Source organism: Hyperoodon ampullatus, assembly GCF_949752795.1.
Source record: "Hyperoodon ampullatus genome assembly, chromosome: 20".
Classification (NCBI taxonomy): domain Eukaryota; kingdom Metazoa; phylum Chordata; class Mammalia; order Artiodactyla; family Ziphiidae; genus Hyperoodon; species Hyperoodon ampullatus.
The window spans coordinates 14589705-14611727 of NC_136933.1; the positions used below are offsets into that span (position 1 = coordinate 14589705).

At 34.2% G+C, this 22023-nt stretch overlaps 1 protein-coding gene across 1 annotated transcript in view; it reads right to left on the bottom strand.

Moving 5' to 3' along the window:
• TNKS (tankyrase) overlaps nt 1-22023 on the bottom strand; it is a gene marked incomplete at its 5' end in the record, with an annotated part of 174371 nt that overhangs the window by 146801 nt on the left and 5547 nt on the right. The window contains one exon of the mRNA XM_079726472.1: nt 3555-3779. Within this exon, the coding sequence (XP_079582598.1) occupies nt 3555-3779 (225 nt within the window). The remainder of the gene's footprint in view (nt 1-3554; nt 3780-22023) is intronic.

The following is a 22023-nucleotide window of genomic DNA, read 5'->3' on the forward strand; positions in this document are numbered from 1 at the left end:
GAAAAAGGGCAAAAGACATGAAGACGCATTTTACCAAAGAGGAGATACAGATGGCAATAAGCATGTGAAACATCACTAGCCATTAGGGAAGTGTAAATTAAAATGCTGTTGAGCTATTAGGACAGCTAAAATAAAAGATAGTGACAATACCAAATCCTGGCAAGGATGCAGAGAAACTAGATCTCTCATACATTGCTGTTAGGAATGAAGAATCATGTAACACACTAGAAAATACTATGACAGTTTCTTTAAAAAGCTAAACATATACTTCCTGTATTACCCAGCAATCACACTCCAGAGCATTTATCTAGAGAAAAGAAAACTCATCTCCACATAAAAACCTGTACACAAACGTTCACAGGAGCTTTATTTGTAATAGCCAAAAAGTAGAAACAACCAAAATGTTCTTCAATTGGTGAATGGCTAAACTATGGTACATCAACACCATGGCATAATAATTAGCAATTAAAAAAAAAATCTGGAAGGTCAAGTGAAAAAAAAAAAAGCCAATCTCACAAAATTATATACTGTATGATTCCATTTATATAAAATTCTCCAAGTGGCAAAATTATACACATGAGAACATATTAGTGGTTGCCAGGGGTTAAGGATGTGGGATGGGGGAGTAGGTCATTATAAAAGTAGGGTATAAATAAGTAGAATGAGGGGGAGCTTTGGGGGAGTCTGATAACATGTTCTGTATCTTGACTGCAGTAGTAGTTACATGAATCTCAACCTGTGATTAATGGCATAGAACTATACACACTGTACCAACACTAGTTTCCTATTTCTGATACTGTATTATGATTCCATAAGATGTAACCACTGGGAAAAACTGGGTGAAGGATACATGGATCTTCTTGTACTGTTTTTGCAACTTCCTGTGAATCTATATTTCAAAATAAATGTTAAAAATACATAATAAATGCCTCTTATTATGTAAAGAGTCAAATAAAATAAAGCAATATGATTTTTTAAGATCTGTGGTTTACTGGGAAACACAGCAATCTAGCAAGGGCAACACAACAATCTAGCCAAGACAACATACATGAGGCTTTCTTAGTTTTATCGACCCATTATGCAAAGATTTACAGATTCAGTTGTATGACAAATAGATGAGAAATGTATTTTCTATTTAATTTAATAAATATTTTATAATTCTGTGAATATTCTGTATTATTTAGACCTTAGACTCTATAGTATACAATTGATGGTTTCCTAGACCATACTAGCCAATGTCAACTCATAAGAGGTTAAGAGCTAAAAGCTTAACTTCAACTCCCACCCAAATATCAAACACATTTATGTCCTTATAATGAGTCCCACACAATCTTATTGATCATCATCAACAAAATGGTGACCAATTCTACTATGATCAATGGAACTGAAGATAAAGTGTGATGTGCTGACTTATGACGTGTAAAGCCTTTTGAATCCACAATTGGATGAAACAAATCTACATCTCCAAAGCATACAACATCAGCAAAGACATGCTCCTTTGCAATTAATGGATAAAGTAAGACACCAGTAGTTTTCAGTGGAAAAAAAAATGGTTTGATCACTTCAAGAGGAGAATCTATAATATCAGAATCACAATCATCAATAAAAATATTCAAAAAAATTAATTTTGTACTTAAAAGTTCTTTGGGCAATAAAGAATGCCTATGCTTGCCTGTGGGAGATTTAGGAAAACAAAGAATATAGTCTAGATACAAATATCACTGTACTCAGAATTAGAAAGGCCTCATTCAATTCTGCCCGTGCAGGAAAATGACCCAAAAGGAATATTTATAATATAGCTTTATATTAAGAGTTTGGTTTTATATTCTAATGTTTATAGAAGTATATATTTATATTTTTAGTTATGGAATGAATTTTAGTATTTTTATGGTAGGAAATGGGTTGTCTGAAACTAAACTTCAATTTATACCTGACACTCAAAAAACCAATAAATGAACTTAGATAAAAGGAGCATTTTCACTATATACTTTTGGGAGGTGGATTTAGGAGGAGGAGAGGAATATTAATTTCAATAAGGTAATAAAAGCACTGATAGAATGAAAAATTCAGAGAGGTACAGGTAGAAAAATAGAACACTGAAGCCTAAAAGGGATAATATTCCAGGAAGGTGAAAACTGTATAAAATTCTATAACTCATGACAGAAAAATCCAATGGATATGACAAAGTGAAGCAAGAAAGGATGAAAGTAGGGAAGCTGAAGGTCTAGAAGATTAGGTAAGAATACATGTCAAGTTCAATAATTGTTATCACTTAGTAACTTATCACAAGTAACTTAAGATGTTTAGTGGTCAGAGAATATGTGGTAAGTTCAAGCTTTTTGGGTTACTTTTATGAAATGACTTAGTCTAGGACATGGCTGTTTTAGTGAGAGACATAGGAGGAAATGGGTAAATCAAGTGAAAATGGAAGATGTCAAAGATCTAAAAGGATAGGGTGTCCAAAGGGTCACATCAATGGATGGTGAAGTGACAAAGGATAATGACAGAGAATGGGATAAAGAAGTTTTGTCAGGCAATCCAATAATTTGAGGAACACTAAAAAATATATTTGAGGCTGGAAGAGATGGCTATCAAGAGGGAGAAAATCTTAATAATGGCACCACCTCTGTATCTTTAAAAATGACATATCTATTTGAGTTTTATCATAAAAATATCTGACTAAACAAATGGATGCCATTCAGGAAGACAACAATTATGTAAATCAACCTGTCACAGGCTAAACGAACATCCACCACCTTAAGTTTCAAGAAGGAGATGATACACGCAGGAGAAATTATGCTGGAAGCTTGTTTTAGAGTCAAAATGAGTTTATAAAATATAGCAAAATCTAAAAATATATATACTTAGATATATATAAAAGAGAAAGACATGCTGATTGAATACAATTTCATATAATCACAATACTTAAAATCGTTGAAAATTTCAATTTTGTTTGAAATTTCTTTTTCTCTAGACTATGGCACATGTTGAAAATATTAAGCCTTGAACTACTGTATTCAAACCACTCAGAGCTTTTCCAGTGCTAATAAAATAGCTGGTGTTCAATTTTAGTAACATAAAGAAAAAGGTTTTGCCTTAGTACTACATGACTTTCCTTGAATCAGCCTAAAACATCCAAATATGTCATCCAGTTCAGTAAGAACTTGTACTTTATAATGGTTCTCATTGATGCTAGGATGGAAAACTTGCAGTCTTTTAAAGAGACCGTAAATTAACTAAATTTGATAACAGTAATCCATCAAAATTTAGTTCCACACCAGTGGACATTTGCCTCACATTTGGAGAGTTAATGTTGTGAAACTTGTTCTTAACCAACTTTAGATTTCCATCTCTCTACTTCCCCTTGGTGGAAAAGAATTGTTTCTAAGAATAAGAAGTAATAAAGCCTTCTTTATTTATTCTCTGGGAACACTATTTCTACTGCAATAAAAAACAAGGAAGAAGTTACCCTTCTTCCTCGTGTAAACCTTTATTTAAAATGTTACACATGTCAGGCTGATCGTACAATTTAGGTATCAACAAATAATACTTACCAATACATACATCGATCTTTCCTTTAATAGCAGCTTCATGCAGAGGGGTATAGTTCCAGTTATCCCTGGCATTTGGATCAGCTCCTTGGCACAGTAACAGACTCACAACCTCAGCATGGCCAAAAGAACAGGCATTGTGAAGCGGGATGAGACCGCCATCATCACGAGCATGGACATTAGCACCCATCTGCAGTAAGTGTTCTACCACATCCTTCCTTCCAAAACCTAAAACGGAAGAGGGAAAATATTTTATACAGTAAGTCAATTTTGTAAAAAGAACCATTAGGATTCCTTTAACAATATCAACAAATACAAACAACTGAAGTACTGTGTTCTATAGCAAAAAGGTAAAAAAAAAAAAAAGTTGCCATTCAAATGGATTCTCTCATCTCACAGAACTTAGAACTAAGAAAGCTCTTCCCTTAATTTGCTCAGTTCCTTCAAAAAACACTTCTTCAACATCTATTATGTGCTGGGCAACTGTGCTAAAAATGTAAAATGAATGAGGCAAGATTCCTGTACAAGGCATTCACTTTCCCCTCATGCGTCACAAGACAAAATCATATGTATAAAATCCATCTCTATGTTTTAATAAAGGTTATTTAAATACCAATGACAACCAAATCTAAGACAAGTCACAACACTCAACATTACACTAGGGCAACTGGAGAAGAACATATGGAAACCAAAAATATGCAGTGATAGTTTGGTTACAAGATATTTGAAAAGGAAGAAATAAAGATAATGCCATAGTATCTATCTTGGGACTGGTGGCCAAACTAAATGAATGGGTAGTTAGGTGAAACAATTCAAGCTTGGATTTACTGAGTTGGAGGAAATTTTATGACAAACAAGTGAGAATGCAGGCATTTGGAAATACAGAGACAGAACACTGGTGAAAAGTATCACAATTTTCAGACAGAAAAATGGTGGGGGGTTGTCGGAAGAGTTAGAAAAAAATCTAAAGCACTGTAAGGACTAGGCAAGCACTGAGAAAGGTAAGAAAAACCAAGAAAACACACCATTATGGAAGTCAAAGGGCAACAACACTATGCAAAGTCCAGCATGATGAGCATTTAGTGAGATCAATGGAGAATGGAACAGTCATTTTGACAATTTTAAAGTCATTATAGTACTGTGATGAAATTACAAGCTACATTGCAATGGGTTGAAAAAAAAAAGGAAACTGCAAATATTAGCATTTTTATCTTTACCAGCTTAATACTTTCATTTATGATCCTTTCTTTCTTACTTTAAATTTAACTAGAACTTAACTGTCTAGGTATCACTACCTCCATGCTATTACTTACCATGCAATGTTGTTAGAAAATGACATCTTAAGTAAAACTGAAAAGCAATAAGGGTCCTATCTTCCTTTATTTTATGCATATATAAACTAAATAAATGAGAACTATGTGGAAAATAGAAGGAAAAAAAAAAAAGGTTTCTTTCAACGTTATGTCCTCCACACTATCTTTAGAAATCCACTCATTCCAGGAAAGCAGGCTCTAAGAAAAAGTCTTCAAAGTAAAAGATATGTTTCCACAGATATTTCTCAGAATTAGGTTTCCATAGAAAATATCCTTCAAATTAAGTTGAAAATTTTGGGTGAAAAGAAGTCAATTTCATATTAGTAACTGGAACACCAAAAGTATAGGGTACATGCTAATGTAACTATCACCATCTTGCTGTTTCTTTAATATCTGCCGAACTTTACAGATACTACATTCTGTTTAATTCTCTGACTTCAATGTGCTTCCTGCCTCTACTGTCACAGCCCTACTCTCCCACTGGGCCATAGGTGCTTTCTTTACCCATGAAGATTTAGAGATTTTCCTGCTTTATAGATCTGAGTAAAGCCTGAGTGCAAACACACCCTAATCAGTGCATTAACAGTGTTTGAGAACTAATTTCCTTTCTTCACTAATAAATAAAGATAAAATAAGATACTTCTTAACGTATCTTAAACGCACTTTAAAAATTATACATTATAACTTTGAAGCAAAATAGTAAAGAGTGTGTTTACTTTTTACTAAAATTTTTAGATCTAACATATAAAATAAAACAAAACAAAACAAAAATGCTTATCAGCAAGGAAGTGGTGAAATGGAACTGTGCTCACATACTGATAATGTGAATAAAAACTGGTATGACATTTTAGAAAAAAATGTAGCATTATCATGAATAGGCTTAAACAAATATACTCTCTGACTCAACAATACCTCTTTTCAAACTTTATCATTTAAAAAAAGATTCATATATGAACAAATATTTTGCATCGAGAATATTTATCATAACATATTAGAGTGATGTGGCCACAAGCTAAGGAATGCTGGCATCCACCAGGAATAGTCATGGAACAGATTCTCCTAGAGCCTGGTAGGGAGCACAGACCTGCCAACACCTAGATTTTGGTCCAGTGATACTGATTTTGGATTGACAGCCTCCAGAACTGTGACAGAAAAGAATTTCTTTTCAAGCCATAGAGTTTGTGGTAATTTGATACAGCAGCCACAAGAAACTTATACAGGTAGTTTAGATCAAATTATTCCTAAAGTCTGTTTTGTTTTAAAAGTGTTAGAATCATACAATTTGCTTTGTAAAGTGGAGGGAAAGTAAGGGATAAATATTTCCATGCAACAGTTTGGTTACCCCTATTGTATGTTTTTTCTTTCTTTTAAAATGGAAGTGAAGGAAATTAAATATTACAAATCCAAAGTTATCTATGGGAGGGAACAAATAGTATTATATTAACTTATTTTGCAGAGAACTATATTTTGCTGTGTTATTGTAAGTAATTTTATGGCCAACTTCTTTTGTAGGTACTTGTACACCATATTTAGCTACATCTAAACAAATTGGAAAATGGTGAGAATAAACATAAAGAGAGTCATCTTCAGAGTAGTTTTTGGAGTTCTATGCTCATTCCCTGAATCTTTGGTGTCAAGGAAATTCTTCATTTGGTGCTATGTTGGGGCCCATGAATCCTTATGAAGTGATCTTGTGGAGTCATGTGGAGGAATGTGAATGAATTTGGTCCCAGAGATAATTGTAGATAGAAGTCACACACCTGGATATGCCACTTTTAACAGTTTCACTAGAATTTTGTGTTATGATAGGAACTTGCAGGCACATTAATGTTGGTGTACAAATGTAACATGTATTTTCCCCTCCTTTTAGATTTACTTGTATGTGTAATACTGGGTCTAAAATTATTGTATTAAAACAGTATAAATTGAATGCTTACTAAAAAAAAATATTTATCATACATTATTTATAGAAAATCATGGAAATTAGATGCCCAACAATAAAGACTCTGTTAAGTGAATGATGAAGTGATGGTTTTTGATATAATACCATCCTGTATTAAAAGAATTCTAGAACACTGTGAATGTACTTAATGTCACTGAGTCATATACTTTAAAATGGCTAAAATGGTATTTTATTTTTAAATTGCTTAAAATAAACAAAATTTTAACATTTTTAAATTCATATATTTTACCACAATGAAAAATATCACCAAAAAAGGTATAGACTATACACACACACACACACAACAGGATATTATAAAAAATTCAACAACATAGATTTTTTTTTAGATCAGTCTCTTAGATTAAAAATATATAAAACAAAATATAGGAGAAAAATATATATATATATTTGGTACATAGATGGGCAGAAAAAGAGACTAAATCACTAAATAGTAGAAGTATGGAATTTTTTTCTTTTTGATTATCTGTTTTCTTAATTATTATATAAAAACATACTTTTGTATAAAATATATGTGGGTGTACACATATAAGTTTATAAAAGAAGGTGGACGTGAACAGTCAAAACCAGTAAAGATACATTTTATGTGGCAATTATGAAGTCAACTCTTCTAATTTGATTTTGTATTAAAATACATTATTAAATCAGAGGTTTTGTTATCTATGAAACAAATAAGTCCCCTACTTAAAGTACTGTAATTTAGAAAACCACACATAAAAAGTTTATCAAAACATATACTCTACCTGTACTGTTAAGTACAAATCATAATTGGTCATTCACCATTCTATCCATGTTGAATGCATATGCATTATTTTTCACACATAAAGAGAATTCATTATCTCTGATGGCTATATAAGGCCTTTGTTTCATAACCAAGGTTTGTAGTCATAATTATCTCTATAACTGATTTGTTTATTTGGGTCTAAAGAACCAAAGTAAAAATAATAATTAGGGTCAGTTCAAAGAAATATATAGAATTTGAAGTAATATACCAGTAACTAACTCAAAGAAACAGTCCCTAAGTGAAAGCATTACAGACATACTGCAGACAAGATTTTCAGCGTCCCAGTTCATCAAGCTAGCGCACGTTTAAAAAAGTTAAGTCACAGCTTTTAAAAGGAATGTTGCTACGCATATATATATATATGTATATATATATATATATGGTTCAGTATTATGAAGTACAAAAGGAAAAGCAATGAACTATCTCCCTCCGATCCAAAGGTTGTTAAAAATTAAGATGGAGTAATACTCTGATTTTTACCAACAAAACAGTATGTGCTATAACACTTCCAATCTGAGAGTTGTACAACAGGTATAATTTAGCTTTTACAGAAAAATTCTTTTTGCTTCAAGTACATGCCCTATTCTTGACAACAATAAAAATAAAAATAATAATGGTAAGTAGCTAACATTTAGTAAGCTCTTATGTGTGTCAAGAAGTATGCCAAATGCTTGACAAGCATTAGCTCCTGTGATAACACCCTGTGAGAGATACCATTACCTTCATTTTACTGTTGAAGAATTCTTTCCCTCAGTCCTGATATGTGTGAACTGTACTTCCAAACACACATCTCAAATCTGCCTACTCCCCAGTGCCACCAGCTTGGTTTCAAGTTCCACAATCTCTTGTCTAGACTTCAGCACATAACCTTCTGTTTGTCTCTCTACTGTCACAGCTGCTGCCCGACAATTCATCCTTAACAGAGTAGACAGAGTGATCTTTTCAAGGCACAAATCAGATTAGGTCACTTCCCTACTTAAAATCCTGCAATGGATTCCAATAACGCACAAAATATTACTAAAATCTCCTTATGACCTAACAAGGCTCTATGTGAGCTGGCCACTCTCACTTCTCCCATCTCATTGAGATTTACTAACCCTGTCTTCCACTTTTTGTTCCCTGGATATGACAAACTTATTTCAGTCTAGAGGACTTTGCACTTGCTGTGTGCTCTGCCTGAAGACCTTGGACCCAGATCTTCACATGCCTAGCTCCTTCTGTCATCCAATTCTCATCCAAAAAGTAACAACTAGGAGAGACTTTGACTACTCAATTTCAATTCACCCGCACACGCAAACACATTCTTCCGTCATTGTTTTCAACATGAGTTTGTTTTTTTGGTTTTTTTTTTGTGGTACGCGGGCCTCTCACTGTTGTGGCCTCTCCCGTTACGGAGCACAGGCTCCGGACGCGCAGGCTCAGCGGCCATGGCTCACGGGCCTAGCCGCTCCACAGCATGTGGGATCTTCCCGGACGGGGGCACGAACCCGTGTCCCCTGCATCAGCAGGTGGACTCTCAACCACTGTGCCACCAGGGAAGCCCCTCAACATGAGTTCTTTACATATTTTGGATATTAACCTCTTACCAGAAATATCATTTGCAAATATTTTCTTTCATTCAGTAGTTTGCCTTTTCATTTTGTTGATGGTTTCCTTTGCCATGAAGAGGCTTTTTAGTTTGATGTAGTCCCACTTGTTTATTTTTGCTTTTGTTGCTTTTCCTTTTGGTGTCAGAGTCAAAAAATCATCACCAAGACTTATGTAAAGGAGATTACCACCTATGTTTTCTTCCAGGAGTTTTATGGTTTCAGGTCTTACATTCAGGTCTTTAATCCATTTTGAGTTAATTTTTGTGTATGGTGTAAGACAGTGGTCCAGTTTCATTCTTTTCCATGTAGCTGTCCAATTTTCCCAATCTCATTTATTGAAGAGACTGTCCTTTCCTCACTGTATATTATTGGCTCCTGTCATAAATTAATTGACCATATATGCATGGGTTTATTTCTGGGCTCTCTATTCTGTCCATTGATCTATGTGTCTGTTTTTATGCCAATACCACACTGTTTTCATTACTTTAGCTTTGTAATGTAGTTTGAAATCAGGGAGTGTGATGCCTTCAGCTTTGTTCTTGTTTCTCATGACTGCTTTGGCTATTTGGAGTCTTTTGTGTGATTCCATACAAATCTGAGAATTGTTTGTTCTATTTCTGTGAAAAATACCATTGGAATTTTTATAGGGGTTGCATGGAATCTATATATTGCTTTGAACAGTATAGACATTCTAACAACTTTAATTCTTTCAATCCATGAGCACAGAATACCTTTCCATTTATTTGTTTCCTTCAGTTTCTTTCATTAATGTCTTACAGTTTTCAATATACAGGTCTTTCACCTCCCTGGTTAAATTTATTCCTAGGTATTTTATTCTTTTTGATACAATTGTAAATCAGATTGTTTTCCTAATTTCTCTTTCTGATAGTTCATTATTAGTGTAAAGAAAGGCTACAGGGCCTCCCTGGTGGCGCAGTGGTTGAGAGTCCGCCTGCCGATGCAGGGGATACGGGTTCGTGCCCCGGTCTGGGAGGATCCCATATGCCGCGGAGCGGCTGGGCCCGTGAGCCATGGCTGCTGAGCCTGCGCATCCGGAGCCTGTGCTCCGCAACGGGAGAGGCCACAACAGTGAGAGGCCCGCATACCACAAAAAAAAAAAAAAAAAAAAAAAAAAAAAAAAAAAAAGAAAGGCTACAGATTTTTATGTATTGATTTTATGCCCTGCAACTTTATTGAATTTTCTTATTCTAAAGCTTTTTGATGGAGCCCTTAGGATTTTCTATATATAATATGCCATCTGCAAATTGTGACAATTTTACTTCTTCCTTTTTAATTCGGATGACTTCTAGTTCTTTTTCTTGTCTAACTGCTCTGGCTAGGACTTCTAATGTTATGTTGAATAAAAGTGGCAAGAGCAGACATCCTTGTATTGTTCCTGATCTTAAAGGAAAAGCTTTCATCTTTTCACCACTGAGTATGACGTTAGCTGTGGGCTTGTCATATATGGCCTCTATTACGTTGAGTTATGTTCCCTCTATACCCACTTTGTTGACTGTTTATCATAAATGGATTTGAATTTTGTCAAATGCTTTTTCTAATTATCCCCTTTTCTTGCTGGCAAACAGAAATTCAATTTTGCTCAGGAATTGGACAGACCATATATGCTAAGAGAAGGCAATCCTTTCCCCAGTCCAGGGAGTGACTCCTGATTACTCTAATCCAGAAAGGTGATTTCATTCCTCTCTGTCAGTGACTGGCAATGAGACAGAAGGGAAAATCCAGAAACTTCTGAAAAGATTTTTCTCCCCATTAAGAGAAGGTGTATGAAGGAAGAGGGTCCCTGTCTCTTTTCTCCTTTCCTCTCTATTTTTAGAAAATTTCTCATAAAAGGTGGTGACATCTGAAGCCACTAAAACCATGATGAGAAGGTCAAGGGAATTATGAAAATAATGGCATAGATCCTTCCTATGCTCATAAGGTACTGGACCAACTCTTGAACTTCCTACCTCTAGACTTGTCAAGCAGGAAATAAATGTCCTTAGGCTTTAAGTTTCTGTTAGTTGAGTTCTGGAATATCTATAGCTGAATCCATGCAAATTGATACAAACATCTATTCATATATTTACTGACAATTCAAGTTTCATCTGTCAGCTATCAGACAGATATCTTGGCCCAATTTTTCATTTGTCTTTTTTTATTGTTTTGTAGGAGTTCTTTATATATTCTGAACACCAATCTTGTGTTGGTTATACGCATTATAAATATATTCTCTGTGTTTATGGCTTGTCTTTAAACGTTGTTTACATTGTGTTTGATTTCAGACAAGTTTTAAATTTAAACAATCTTTCCCTACATACATAGGAAGCACGGTTTGTGCTTCCTATGTGATCTTTAAAGTATCTTTCCTATTCACATACTTTCTTACATTTTCTTTGAGATTACTTTTATAATCTTGCTTCTCACATTTAGATCTTGTAAGTATGGTGTGAGTTAAAGATCTAATTTATTTTTTCCATATATTTTCTCTTCCATCAGTTTGTTTGTTCAATAGTTTAACTTCAAAATAAGCCTAGATATTGAGTAGGGCAATGTCAATCCACTCTGTTCCTCTTAAAAAATTATCTTGGCTATTACTGTTTTTTGATGTTCAATATAAATATCTTCAAGTTCCATGAAGAAGCCTGTTTGAAATTGTTTTTTTTTAAGCTTACTGATTAGAATTAATTCTGGAAAGTTGAAAATTTTAAATACTGAGTCTTCTAATCCATATGTATGATATACCTCTCCTTCAATTGAGGTCTCTTATGTTCTTCTATTTTGTGTTTTTCTCCATTAATACCCTATGCATATCTGTCAAGGACTATTGGGTATTTTAAGGTTTTCATTGCTTTGGGGATGGAAGGGGCAGTGGTGCATTAGGAAAGGTCAGTAAAACCAGATCATGCAGAACCTCTGAGTCATAAGTAACAGAGTCTGAATTTCAGCAGGGCAAGCAAGTAGCAATAAAAAGTTCACACTGATGAATTGTTCTTCCCCAACCAAACTAAGTAATAGGAACCTCTTTTGTAAATTTCAGCACATTCTTTCTCCTAAGCAGTAGGAGAAACAATTACATTATTTCACATACTCAAAGAAATTTTAAAATATACTATGTGGAAAGCATTGTGCTGGCACTGGAGGAAAACCTAAATTCATTACACATTACCTAAACCCAATATACGTAACAAGTTTCTTATTCTAATGTTAGAGCTTCAATTAAAACCACTCAAAAACGTTTCAATATCAAATGTAAGGTCATTGGTATCTATTCACTAGGTCTGAGTTTATAGACAGTAATTTGCTTCAGTTGTGTTCAGCATTTTAAACTGCCTAAACTTAAAGCTTCAAAGGAACAACCTTGAGCAATATTAAATCTTGTAAATAACAACAATGCATCCTAAAATTTAATAAAAGGAGAAAAATCTAAAGTGTTTGGAGTATTAAAAAGTGATGTTTTTATTTATAGTAGCAAAGTCATAGCTTAAAGACTCTTTCGACCTAATTGGACTATCAGCAAAGCCACAAGCACTATATATCATTTGAACTGCTAAATTCATTGACTTACGCTTATAAAACCAATGAAAAAATTTATACTGCATCTCTCACATATACTTATTCATAATTTTTTTCCTTAAGTGCAAAAAAATTATACTCAAAAGACACTCAAAGTAACAATAAAATAAGTTTGGGACTGTCTAGAAAAATAACTCATGAACTTTATATATATATATATATAATATCTATTTTCCTGACAGAAGAAATAACAGAAAGTAAGTTGGGGAAGATAAAAAGGTACTTGGTGACAGATGAGACGTGTTCACTGTTCTCTCAAAAAGCATTAGGAAAAACTTGAACCTAAAATATCAGAATAACCTGGTTACTTTCTTAAGCATACTAATCCACCTCCATCCCCATAAAAACATTAAAAAAAAAACCTTAACAATGACAATAAAATTACTTTCAATGAAACAAATTTCAGCCAAGACACATTTATGCAATAGCTGTAAGGTTCCTAAAGTAACTTTTCTTTCCCAGCTAACAAAGTCATCATTCACCAATTTAATACCAGTAGTTCTAGATATCCGTGAGCATCTCTAAAGGTCCATTAAACACAATAACTTATAATTGTACTGAATTAAAAATTAATAAATGATGCTGGGAAAACTGGACAGCTACATGCCAAAGAATCAAACTGAACTACTTTCTCACACTATATACAAAAATAAATTCAAAATTGATTAAACACTTAAATGTAAGACCTGAAACCATAAAGCTGCTAGAAGAAAACACAGGCAGTACGCTCTCTGACATCAGTCTTAGCGATAGGGATGTGTCTCCTCAGGGAAGAGAAACAGAAGCAAAAGTAAACAAATGAGACTACATCAGACTACAAATTTTTGCACAATGAAGGGAACTATCAACAAAATGAAAAGGCCATCTACTGAATGGGAGAAGATATTTGCAAATGATGTATCTGATAAGGGGTTAATATCTAAAATATACAAAAAACTCATACAACTCAACATTAAAAAAACAAACAACCCAATTTTAAAAATGGGCAGAGGACCTGAACAGACATTTTTCCAAAGAAGGCATACAGATGGCCAAGAAACACATTAAAAGTTGTTCAACATCCCTATTCATCAGGAAAATGCAAATCAAAACCACTATGAGCTATTACCTCACACCTGTTGGAATGGCTATTATCAAAAAGACAACAAATAACAAGTGTTAGTGAGGATGTGGAGAAAAGGGAACTGTTGTGTAGTGTTGGTAGGAATGTAAACTGGTGTAGCCAATATGGAAAACAGTATGGAGGTTCCTCAAAAATACTACCATATGATCCAGCAATTCCACTTCTGGGTATTTTTCTGAAGAAAACAAAAACACTAAATCAAAAAGATATATGCACCACTATGTTCATTGCAGCATATTCACAATAGCCAAGACATGGAAGCAACCTAAGTGTCCATCAACAGACGAATGGATAAAGAAGGTATTATACACACACACACACACACACACACACACACACACACACACACACACACACACAGGAATATTACTGTGCCATAAGAAAATCTTGCCATTTGTGACATGGATGGATGTGAAAGTATTATGCTAAGTGAAATAAGTCAGACAGAGAAAGACAAATATCGTTATGACTTCACTTACATGTAATGTAAAAAACAAAACAAATGAACAAATATAACAAAACAGAAACAGAGTCACAGATACAGAGAACAAACAGGTGGTTGCCAGAGGAGAAGGGAGTTGGGGGATGAGGGAAATTAAGAGATACAAATTTCCAGGTACAAAATAAATGAATCATAGGCATGAAATGTACAGCACAGGGAATACAGTCAATAACAATGTAATATCTTTGTGTAGTGACAAATGATTATTTGTCATAATAATCAGTGACAAACTGATTATTTTGTAATGTATAGAAATATCGAATCACTATGTTGTGTACAAGGATCTAATATAATGTCATGGGTCAATTGTATTTAAAAAGTAAACAAGGACTTCCTTGATGGCACAGTGGTTAAGAATCCGCCTGCCAATGCAGGGGACGTGGGTTTGAGCCCTGGTCCAGGAAGATCCCATTGCCACTGAGCAACTAATAAGCCCGTGCTCCACAACTACTGAAGCCCGCGCACCTAGAGCCAGTGCTCCGCAACAAGAGAAGCCACCGCAGTGAGAAGCCTGCACACAGCAACGAAGAGCAGCCCCCTCTCACGGCAACTAGAGAAAGCCCGTGCGCAGCACGAAGATCCAACACAGCCAAAAACAAACAAACAAACAAATTTAAATAAATAACTATTTTAAAAAGTAAACAAACTCATAGTAAAAGAGATCAGATTTGTGGTTATCAGAGACGGTGGGGGGTGGCAGGAGGGGGAGCTGGATGAAAATCGTCAAAAGGTACAAGTTCTAATTATAAGATAAATAAGTACTAGGGATGTAATGTACAACAGGACAAACGGAATTAACACTGCTCTATGTTATATATGAAGAGAGTAAATCCTAAGCATTCTCATCCAAGGAAAAAATATTTGTTTCTTTTTCTTTTATTTTTTATCTATATGAGGTGACAGATATTCACTAAACTTATTGTGGTACTCATTTCATGATGTTCGTAAATCAATCATTATGCTGTGCATCTGAAACTATACAGTGCTATATGTCAATTATATCTCAATAAAACTGGAAGAAAAATAATCTGAATCACACCTGTATCTTGGCTGATGTGCAAGAGGCAGCCTCAAAATTAGGAGTACCTAGCAGAGCAGAGCCCTCTCAACATGATGGGTAATTCTATTAACTTTTTTGTACAGGCCTATCTTCTAGTCTTTTAAAGTTTTCAGTTTTACTACTTTTATGAAGGAAATTATATGCCACAGTATTATGCTCTAAGCTGGTAGTTGGGGAAAGTCTTGAAAGTCTTGTGATATATTCTTTAAAATGTCAAAGGTTTTCTATACACTGGGTTAAATTTATGCAGTCCAATATACAAAGAACTGTAGGTACCTAATAATAGATTTCTGCTTACTTTATAAGAAATGTTCTATGACAAAGAAACATGCATTTTCTACTTAACATTAGTCATAATTGCTTCCTCTTCTAACTCTATTAGCCTTGAAATAAAGAACTATTTTACACTTCATTAGATCAGAAGTCATGGTTAAGACTTATAAGAGAGTATATTCCCTGTTATTTCTAAAATAAGTTTAGAAAACAAACTACAAAATGACTTCTATAAAGCAATGAAATTGCATATATTTTTCATTTGTCAAAGGTGGACTCTGACCAATTAATTTTTCCATTTTATAGAACCTGATTTAGAAAGGAAGACATTTATACTCAGATAAAAGAAGTATTTCATTAGCAAGCACAGTTAAAAATGTGTGTTTTTTCCAAAAACATCGGGAAATCACCAGAAGCAAAAGGGTAAAAGACAAATCCCAGATTCCAGCTTAAAAAAACAAAACAAACAAAATCACCGTAAGAAATCATTCCTCCTTGGGAAGAAAAAAAAAAAAAAGGTTGGGTGCCATTGTGGGAAGAAACATCAGCTTAATTGCAGCAGGTCAGTTATCCTGGACAGAAGACAGGCCAGAGAAAAGTGATCTGTGTCCTTTTCACTCCTCAACATTATCACATTGTCCCCTGTGCTGTGGAATATGAAAGCAGTATCTACAGCACACCTCTAGCCAAAAGAGAAGGGGTAACATCAAGGTAAAATACTGGAACTTGGCTGAGGTGGGAAGGAAAGTACAGGTGGACTCCCAAGTAGGCAATTACACGAGGTGATGACGAGGTGATGACGGTGATAGCACTCACCTTGTAACTGCTCAGTGAAATCCTCAACAACTAGGATGTAACCACCATCCAGAGCCTCTCTACCCTGAGGCATGTCCCTATTTGCCTCAGACCACGTGGAGAACCAAAACCTAGAACACAGGTTTTTCACCAGTCCTAAACCGGACCCCCATCAAAACTCATCCTCCTAAACAAATGCAATATTGGCCCAAATAGCTGTTAGTTCCAAGGGAATATAAGCTCACGGCAGAAAATAATAAGATGTCTGAGGAGTGCAAGTACCATGAAAGAGCAAATGAAAGCAGAATTAACAGACCAAAAAAAGACATTTAAAATTGGCATATTAAATGTTGCTAGAGAAAAACTGGAGAATACTGAAAACATGAGAACAAAAATCTACCAAGTAAAACCAACTGGAAATATTATCATGAAAACTATAACAGGAGAAATAAAGAATACAATAAATTGACTGAATAATAATAGAAACAAAGGCGAAATTCCTGAGGAAAAACTGGTAGAAGAACTTCCCCAAAAAATATCTGAAAGAGATAAACAGAAGCAGAGAATGAGAAGAAACAGGTAAGACAGAGGATTGGAAGAGAGGAAAGATATACGTAGAAATAATGACAGGATGTCTCATAATTAAAGGAAAATGTAAAATTTCAGATTAATAAGGGTTCATGAAGTACCAAAGAGAATGAACACAAAAATGCAAATTCCTAGACTACTCCAGACCAACTGAATGAGAAACTTGGGAGTGTGGCCTAGCAACCTGTTTTAACAAAGCCCTCCTAGTGACTCTGATGCAAAGTTTGAGAACCATAGCTCTAGTGCTTCTGGAAGTTTATAATCCTCTGAAAATTACATGTAAAATTTGCTATTTAAGTATATCTTTCTGGGGAAAATGTCCATACCTATTATCAGATTCTCAAAAGAATGTTAACAAAATTAATATCTATTAAAACTGCTCTGCAGTTTTCAAAGTGTGGTCCATGGACCCTGATGTTCCCTGAGACACTTTCTGGGGGTCTGAGAAGTCAAAACCATTTACAAAATAATATTAAGATGATTTTAGCTTTCTTACTGTCAAGACAGTTATAGTGCAAGATCTTATAACATCATGTGTTGGACATTTGGAAAATGTACTCATGGTGCTCATGATAGTGCAAAAGCAATGGTAGGTGAAACTGCTGGCATCTTGGCATGAACCAAAACAGTGGCACCAAACTATACAGTCATTGTATTCTGTAGAGTTGGCATATATGGACATATATTAGTCATTGAATTTTTCACCACCAGGCCCTCACAGTTTAAAAAAAAAAAAAAGCCACCAGTTTCACTTAAGAATGTCCTTCATGAAAATGTAAATATTAATTTTATTAAATTCCAACCCTTGAATATATATCTTTTTTTAATATTCTTGTGGCAAAATAAGAAATACACATTAAGCACTTCTGCTACGCACCAAAGTATGGTTGTCTTGAGGAACAACACTTATGAGACCGTTTGAGCTCCGTCTGACCTGTGCATTTGGTAAACATTTTCTCAAGAATGAACAAAGTGAGCCTGTCACCTCAAGGAAAACAACAAACAGTATTTGCTCCCAATGATAAAATTTGAGCTTTCAAGCAAAAAATGAGAATTTTGTAAAACCTGCATCTGCCACCATGAGCTTAAAAGTTTCTCGATACTTAAATGTGTATAGCTATAAAATCCATTTATATAAGATAGACCAATGGATTTCATTTCATACATAACAGAGTATGAAAAATTTATTGATATGGCTTCAGATTCCACACTGCAACTAACCTTTAAGAAACTACTACTTGTCAAGTCTGGGTGTAGTATCAAACAAAAAAATCTAAGATTATCTGAAAATGCTATTAAAATATTCCTTCCTTTCCAACTACATATCTGTTTAAAGCAGGATTTTCTAAATATACTTCAATCTACATAATAAAGCACAACAAATGGCATGCAGAAGCAGATGAGAGTTTGCCTGTCTTCTATTAAGTCAGACATTAACGTGACTAGCAAAGCGTAAAGTAATGCCTCTCTTCTCATTAATCTTTGTTTTAGGAAATAGTTACTTTTCATTGAAAGTGTGATTTACTCTAACAAAGAATAGAATTTTTTATTTTCTCAGTTGTAATTCTTAATATAAATCTCCATCGATATAATATATATAAACAAAAACTCTTTCAATTATTTTTATAAGTGTAAAAGAGTCCTGAGATCAAAAGTTTGAGAACTACTTCATTTTGATTATAAATTTTTGCAAGGGCAGGAACTGATGCCATTCCATCATCTTGCTCCTTATAGCACTTATATTTATTGAGTTGTCATTGAACCACCATAAAACCTTAGGATTCATGCCAGATTCCTGAAAAAAGACCAAAGGGAGGAAACACACTATGAAATTGTCTCAGTGACTGTTAATTAAACAAGCTGCATGAAGTTCTTTTGAATTTCCATAAACACCTCATGAATACTTAGTTTCATACTGCCAAAGAAGGACTACAGTGACTCTCAAAAATGTGAATTAACAAAAGAGATGAAAGGGTATCCTCAACGTAGCGCTGCTAAATATGCTACTTTCCATATTTCATGTTGGTAATATTAAGAAATGAGTTCTCTCTAAGGACAATAGAGACCATAATGCACACTATGATAGACATCCATCCCCATTTTTAAAATTTTAATTGTGGTAAAATACCTTTAACATAAAATTTACCATCTTAGCCATTTTAAACTATCAGTTCAGGGGCATTAAACTTTCAAATTGTTGTAACTCCCATATGCTTTATTTACTGTTCAAAATGGTTTTTTTCTTGACTGCTTCCATGAATCAAAGCATACAGCAGCTTATCTTTGAGATTTTTTAACAAATTTAAGTAGTTTTTCAAAGAAAGAAATTGCTAAGATATCCTTCTTCCATTAAACTATGAGGTTCTTCAAAGATTACTTCCAATCACACTTTTTATGTTTAATTAGCAACTGATCTAAAGATCAGAGTCCAATATTCTATTAATCACAAATGTTCCAACAGCCTACTTACTAAAAGCATGGTCTCAATCAAATCCTAGTCATGTTTTAAGAGAGCATCTATATGCAGTTTTGCTTTATTTTAAATGTCTAGGAAAGAAGCTAGGGGAAAAGATGCCAAAATGACTATTATTAGCTGCACTGGAGTAGTGAGATGATGAACTACTTTCTACTGAACTTTCCAAAATGTGTACAATTACTTAGATTTTCAGAAAACAAATTTGAGAAGGCAATAACAAACTGTCAAATAATAAAATGACTCAAAAGAGTTGATTTCTTACTGCTACCAACTTTCTATTTGAGTAGGATTACCCAAACAATTTTAGGACAGTCAGATAGGGGTTTAAATCTGGCTCCATCACTTAACAGCTATGTGATCTTAGACAAGACACCCTGAGTCTCGGTTTCTTCATCTGTAAAACAGAGTTAAAACCTATCTCGTGTGATTGCTGTAAAGATTAAATAACACAGGGAAAGTGCAAAATTCACTTGAAAGCTTTTTTGTTGTTATTTTTATTAGTTTTTACTATTATTTAGCAACAATATCAATACTAAATTTATTCATTTATATGCCAACAGAGCAGTAAGAAAGACAGAATATCAGAAATCAGAAGTGTTAACTTACAACGTTCATCTGCTCAAATATTTATAGAGCACATACCATGAACATTTCACTAAACACTGAACTTCTATTATTTACCTCAAATTTATCTGCTTTCATAAAATTCCAACAAGGTAACAGCTACACTTTCCTAATGTTAAATTTTGTGGATTTTTTGGGGGGGGAGGGCAACCAAGTTTTTGATAGCTTGCTAAAAGTTTTTTAATTTGTCCAAAAGGTTTTTTTGTTTCTTTCTTTCCAAAAGAGAACATTTTTCTGCAAAGACAAAAGCATAGCTTGGCATCTCTTCTCAAGATATTAGAAAAAAATAGCTAAAATGTAGCTATCAACTGTAATCCCATGTCATTTCTTTCTAAAAAACCCATTTTCCGTTGTCAACATGAGAACAACCTGAGTTTTGGAAATGGAGAACTGTATATCTTATTTATTAACAAGATGGATGAGAACGTCAAAACGGTTTCTATGGTTGGTGGATATACCAGAATGAAGGCATCTGATCTTTATGGCTCATAATATACATACATATATCCTAGTTTTTCCAAAGCATTACAGCTGGGCATCAGGAGGTTTAGATTATTTTTAAACCATACCTGATGATACAGGGACCTTGGCTTCAAAGATCTGGTCAATCAGTAAATTTAAAACAATTTTTTTTTCAGTTTCTAGTTAATAAAGATTGCTTCTTTTTTTTTTTAATCTACCGGAATGAAAAAAGTTGCAAGTCCACACAAACAAACCAACAAACATCTGCAACCAACGATTAGTTTAGTGTTCAACTGAAAAGGCAAAAGGGAGAGGAAAATTTACATCACTTTATTTCCCCTTTTTCTACAATTAAAACAAAAATGACAAATCTTAACTGAATAGGGAGCTGATACATTCCAAAAAAAGTCTCAAAAAAAAAAAAAAAGGTTTACGCTCACACTACTTTAATTTTAATTTTATACACAGATTCCTGAACCAACAGGCAAAACAAGTTTCCACTTGACAAAGAACCTGGCAATTCACTGCAGGGAAAAGCAATCCTGAGTATCTGATGAAGCCTTAAAAGGAAAACCCAGTAGGCACACAAAAACAAAACACTCATAACTTTCCTCAATCACTCAAAATCAAATGATTATTAGAAAATGAACCTCAAAGTTATCTTGAGCACCTAGGCTTTAGTATAAATCCCCAAAACAGCCACACTACTCAGTTCTTATTATGAATCCACATTGATGATACAGGTATTAGGCCCCCCAAGATCAGAGCTACATCCCACGTTTCTGAGTGTTCCTGTCAGAAGAATAAACATAGACCAAAGTAACTTCAAGTACCCTGACATACAGGAAAAATAAGAATTTAAGAGGCTCTTGTGTCTTCAATCGTATCTCACACATATTTTACAACCAACTACCAGAAACATTTCTTTGTCCGTGAAGCAAAAGCAGGCTATTAAATACATTTAAGAATAAGCTACTCTAGTGTTTTCAACTGCATTTCATCGCAAGACTCATGATGATGTTGATTCCTTCCTAAAACCTAATACTAAAATAAAATACATTTTCTTAGCATGATTTACATTCCTTGACCACTTTTCTTCTCCTGGGCTCTAAGCTTAAGATACCATTTTTTTAAAACATAGTTACGCTCACAACTTGGTCCTTAAAGATATGTCTTCTATTCTCCAGATATATTTCTCTGGCCTTTTAACTGCTAAAGAATCACGCCTGGTTTGGAAGGAAGGCACACCTAGCCTGCGACCTATTCAGTTTCTTAGGAACAAAAGGGATGCCCCAGGGGAGGAAAAAAAAGGCAGGTGACTAAACTTCTTGTTATTAAAACTTCTATGTA